The 5,222-nt window shown below is 36.3% G+C and overlaps 1 protein-coding gene across 1 annotated transcript; it reads left to right on the top strand.

Moving 5' to 3' along the window:
• The first annotated feature begins 599 nt into the window (after positions 1-599).
• LOC113329023 (serine-aspartate repeat-containing protein C-like) lies at positions 600-4,595 on the top strand. Its single transcript, XM_026575993.1, has 9 exons — positions 600-1,110; positions 2,087-2,374; positions 2,530-2,651; positions 2,814-3,105; positions 3,184-3,417; positions 3,491-3,568; positions 3,648-3,802; positions 3,904-3,957; positions 4,086-4,595. The coding sequence occupies exons 5-9, from the start codon at positions 3,220-3,222 to the stop codon at positions 4,480-4,482; spliced, it is 882 nt and encodes a 293-aa protein (XP_026431778.1). The 5' UTR covers positions 600-1,110; positions 2,087-2,374; positions 2,530-2,651; positions 2,814-3,105; positions 3,184-3,219; the 3' UTR covers positions 4,483-4,595.
• The last annotated feature ends 627 nt before the right edge of the window (positions 4,596-5,222 follow it).

Genomic DNA, 5,222 nt, shown 5'->3' with positions numbered 1-5,222 from the left:
ATACTGCAACACTTTTCTAATAATATATCATCCAAGAGATATTAGTCTAAGTAGATGCAATTGATGGATTGACATTGCTAATCCCGAATGATGACATTCATCCCAACCGATTTACTCATCTCAATAACAATCAGCCGGCTACTTTTCTAGTAAAAATGAACAACCAACTAATTATCAAACTTAATACATCCTAATTACGATTTATCCATATTGTTGTTCTCAAATCGATATTTCATCTATACAAAAGTGACATACAAAAAAGGTACCCAACTGGCGGTGACGAAGGGAAGGGGTGTATATGTGGTCACTTGCACCGATTGCATTCTAAGTTTTAGACAAAAAAGTGTATGGGTTTTTTTATTCTTTTTTAGCTGGTGGGTGTAAAAAATTATAGTAAAACTATTAAAGTGTAATATATCGGCTATTAACATCAATATGCACTTAGCTGAAATTGACATATTCCGGATGAGTTAATTAAAGACTTTTACTAATCCTTAATCTATTCAACAATCTTTAGATTGCTGTAGATAAAAGTTAATTAGACGAATTGATTTGTTGTCCTGGAATTCCATTGCATAAATTAGGATGTTTATATTTTTTACTTGAAAAGCTTATGGTTGGAAGATTAACATAAGATGATTGTTAACCTTTGAAGAAGATATGTCTTTAATAACGATTGAGTTTGAATTTCATGAAAAGATCAACTTTCTTATTACCTCTTTATATGAGAATCATGTGATGGGATGGGTCTTCTGAAGTTCCGATAGATCAGCTGTTAATCAGCTGTCAACCTGCTGTTCACCTAGGTTATAAATAGTCCCCATATAGTCTACTAAAAATCACACTAAAAAGGAAAAATTCTAGAAAATTCCTCGTTTCTCTCATTTTCCTTCTTCATCTTCTTTCTAGAATTTTTTTTTTCTCTGCAACTAAAACCCTAGAAATTGGTTCTTCTTCTTGGTAATGGGAATGGCGCAGAGAACGTGTGGCGGTATACCGGAGAGGAAGATTCGTCCGATTGTCACCGATTTTGAGAATGCACAGTACAGGAACGCTATGAAGCAAATCGTTCAATTAGAACCTAAATTCGCTAAATCTGCTTACATTCCGGTAAGTTTAACTTTGTTTTTTTCTTTGTAATCTATACGAATTCATCAAGAATCGGTTTGTTTGTTTATAGTTTTGTGTAAATCGGTTTGGATTTGAGTTGATCAAGAAACGGATTAAGTTGTTGTTGGTGGAGATTTAGGAATTTGTTTTTGAGTTCTTGCGACCTAATTTTTGGCTTGTGTTGGTGGTGGAGTTTGAGATGGATTTTCTGATTAAGTTGACGGAGAGTCGGATTAGGATGATCAAGAATCGGATTAGGATAGTTTGGAATCGGATTAAGCTCATGAAGGTGTTGATGATGGTGGAGTTTGAGAAAGATTTTTTACCATTACTGCTGTATAATGTAGATAGAATCGGATTATGATAATATAGAAGCAACTGTTTCAGTAGTGTGGTAGTAGCAGTGTTATGATAGTAGTGAGATTTTGAGATAATCAAGAACTGGAATAAGCTATTGTGGTTTAGATTTAAGGAATTTTGCTATGAATTTTGTGAATCTAAGTTAGTCAAGAATTTGATTAAGTTTCTCAAGATTCAGATTAAGTTGCTGTTGTTTTAATTTAGGAAATCTTGCTATCAATTTAGTAGAAGCAACTGTTTCAGTAGTTTTTTCTTTTCATTGGATTTCTGATTTCCTGCATCTTACTGTATTGTAACTTCATGGGTCAGTTCCATGTAATTTTTACCTTACTGTTTCAAGAATCGGTCAGTTGCTGGTATTCGAGAAACCAAGGTATAGTACTTAGTTTTCTTCTATCCATTAGATTCAGTTAAGAAACAATATATTCCTGGTGGTTTTACTTGCTAAAACTCTCATTGAATAATGTCACTCATAATATCACAAACAAGAAGCACTTTTAAGGCCAAACTGCTAAACTCTAAGATGCTGTTTACTCAAGAATTTATTCTTATTAATGCTTTCTTCTCTCTTTTAAAAAAAAATGAAATCACTGAGCTGTTTCCATGTTCTATTCAGTGGCAGCATTATTCAGATAAGCCTGATAGAGAAACGAACTGGCGTAAAATTGTTGAAAGGAGGTCCCTTCTTCCCCGCTTAATCCATCTCTCTATCCAGTGTGCATCGCTACTCGAGGAATATGGAAAAGCCACCGGCTCTCCCAGTGATTCCAAGTTGGTATCTCAAACAGCTGCCCAGTCAGAAGTTTTTGCTCTGATTTCGCGATTTTCAGAAAGCCTCGACTTGTCTTTTGATGTTGCATCCAGCATGATTGCTGAAATTTCAAGTGGGGAAAGATCAGCGGAGGTATGGAATTTCTTTTAAGTTGATTTTCTGCTAATAGTCACTTGAGAATGATTTGGTACGAGAGCTGAAGCATTGACAGATTGCAATTATATGTCTATCAACGTCGCAGTCTGACCCAATCTGCCATACCTAACCCACTTTTGTTATCATGGCAGGATATTCCTGTACATATTATGAGTTTGATGACCTTTGGTGTTTTTATGGCTCTATGGAGATTGAGTTCACATGATGCGGATGCATTACAAATGGTTAAACACATAGGAGATTACTTCCACAGGTTTGTCTTTCATCTTTTTCTTTCTTTTTTACCTGCACTTCTAACAGTTTAAGGAGCTGTTGTTAAAATAGGATTCTGTTGAGGGTTTAGGTTGCAGAAAATGTATCTACGAAAATATATTAATAGATTTTATCCTTATTAACACATTTGAACTGAGTGCAGATTTTTATAATGTTTGGAGAATGCTGGCCGCTGCAGAAAGTACCTCGTTATTTACCCGAAAGGGAATTTGCCATTTATCTAAAGAGCCTGTCAGGAAAGACCCGCATCATCATGTTAGCTGGGTCTTATTCTGTCTTCACGTTGAAATGCTTAGTCTGTAAAAAAACTCAAATTGTTCCTGAGGACCAGTGGATCTCGTTTGCGTGTAAGCCATTACGTGATAAATATGCGCTTTCGTTTTACAGCGTAACTGATGGGTCTACCGTTAATCTAAACTCACGTCTTCTAGGCGGTAAGAATTAATTTAGGATCTATTTTATTTAGCTTACTTTTTCAACCATAGAGGTTAAAAAGAATATTGGTTTTGCAGGTAGGCGCCCACGTGCAAGAGATATTTGTTTTACTGATGGCTCTATGGAGATATTCATCTCGAGCAAATTTACAGGCTCATGAGTTGTACCACCCTGTTGCTGATGCAGATGCCCTCAATTATGCTGCTGCAGCTGCTGCTGCACGAGAAGTGTTTCTCGAAGAGATTCTTACTCGATTGGTTTACTGGCTAGGCAACTTGCTGATTCTGGATTTTTCGGTGTTTCATCAGCAGGTAATGAATAAATCTATTTTCTTCTGGATTTTTGAGATGTAATAACATAATAAGATAATATTGTTATTTGCAGGCTTTAAATGACTTTTCAGAACTGACCAAGGAAGAGCGTGACACGATTTCAAACAAGTGCATCCTAAGAGTGCGAAGGGTATCACCACCCCACCTGGTACAATATTTTCCTTTTTGATTTTGGAAACTGGAAATCCAATTTTCTTTGTTTGCTGTAGGATAATGGGTATAGCGATGCCATAAATGCTGCAAGAGTATGCGATTCCTTGAAGTTTCGTTTTGAGTCACGATCCCCAGCTGAGCCTCCTGGCATTTATACTAATGCTAAAAAGTATTATCGTCGTTTACGCAAGAAGGCTTTAGAGAGACGGAGGTATCATCTGCTTGGTCTGATAAGTTTATGTCGTCTGCTGTAAAAAATGAAATTCAGTAATGCAAAAACTAAAGATTTTCTTTCTCTTGTGTTTGTGATAGGAAATTTCTTGCAGAAATAGAAGAACTGCGCAACGAGGATTCAAAGAGACAAAGGTATCTTTTGACCTAGAATTTGGTCTGATAAGAAATTAAAAAGTGGAAGTCGTTAGCTGTAAAATATGAATATTACACTTTTTAGGGATGAAAAACTGAAGGTTTTCTTTAACTGGTGCTTGTGATAGGGAGACTGCTGCGAAAGCTGAAGCAGACATTACGAGTGATGGTGAAAGTGATTCAGATTCTGACACAGATTACTTTGGGAGTGATAGTGAAAATGATACAGATTCTGATACAGATTCCACTGAGAGTGATGATGAAAGCAACGCAGATTCTGAACCAGATTACAATCAGAGTGATGATGAAAGCAACGCAGATTCTGAAATAGATTACAGTGAGAGTGATGATGAAAGCTATTCAGATTCAGAAACAGAACACATTGAGAATGATGCTGAAAGCCGTGTAAAAACAAGACACACTCAGAGTGATGGTGAAAGTGATTTACTTTCTGAAATAGAATACTCAGAGGAAATGGCTGACCTTTTAGGCATAGACAGGCATATGTTTAGAGACTGCATTTGAGACGATGCAGAGCCTCACTTTGGCAATTCTATTGACAGTTATTTTTCTTCAACTTTACTTATCAGAAAATTTGTACCTTATTATGATGTTATATTTCTGAAATCCCAAAACAGGAAAACACTTCATAGCAGAAAAAAGAATAAAAAATTCTGGCTTCACCAGAGATCGAACTGGAGACCTTCTTCATTCGTCTTATAACCTACCAGGCTACTACTACACCACGAAACCTTTGTTGTTAGGTTTGTCAATAAACATAGCATATCAATTTGATAGTAGGGTGATTTGTGTGGACCGAAAGCCCAATAGAATTGCCAAGAACTCAAATTCATGGTGAACGGTGGTGGAGGAATCATTCTGCAATGCCTTGTGGATGGATTGTAAACATAGCGAGTTCCATTATGATAAGCAGAAGGAGAACGGCACAAAGAAGGACCATTACAATATTGTTTAAAATATAGTCCTTCTCCTATTCGTCTTGTTGCGTCAAAGCCTGCAGAAGCGTTAGGTTTGCACTACTACGAGGTATCTCAATATCCCCAAGAACACAATCTCACAAACAAGAAGAACAAGTATTTAACGAGGTTTAATCCTCGGGAAGGAATAAGCAATTTTATATATCACCGTATATGTTGGAATATACAAAGCCTTTAGACGAGAAGAAGAGAACTCTTACTTAGTTCTGGTATATTTTCTCTAGTTATCTCTATGGCTATTTATATACATGAATAGGAGTGGACACA

This window comes from Papaver somniferum, unplaced genomic scaffold (genome assembly GCF_003573695.1).
Source record: "Papaver somniferum cultivar HN1 unplaced genomic scaffold, ASM357369v1 unplaced-scaffold_115, whole genome shotgun sequence".
In the NCBI taxonomy this organism is placed as follows: Eukaryota; Viridiplantae; Streptophyta; class Magnoliopsida; order Ranunculales; family Papaveraceae; genus Papaver; species Papaver somniferum.
This window is presented reverse-complemented; position numbering and strand designations above follow the sequence as displayed.

Excerpts from the sequence above, each read along its gene's own strand:
- LOC113329023 (XM_026575993.1), top strand. The coding sequence starts at position 3,220 with ATGGCTCTATGGAGATATTCATCTCGAGCAAATTTACAGGCTCATGAG. Across the intron at positions 3,569-3,647 it reads GCATCCTAAGAGTGCGAAGG|GATAATGGGTATAGCGATGC; the intron begins GTATCACCACCC and ends TGTTTGCTGTAG. Across the intron at positions 3,803-3,903 it reads AAGGCTTTAGAGAGACGGAG|GAAATTTCTTGCAGAAATAG; the intron begins GTATCATCTGCT and ends TGTTTGTGATAG.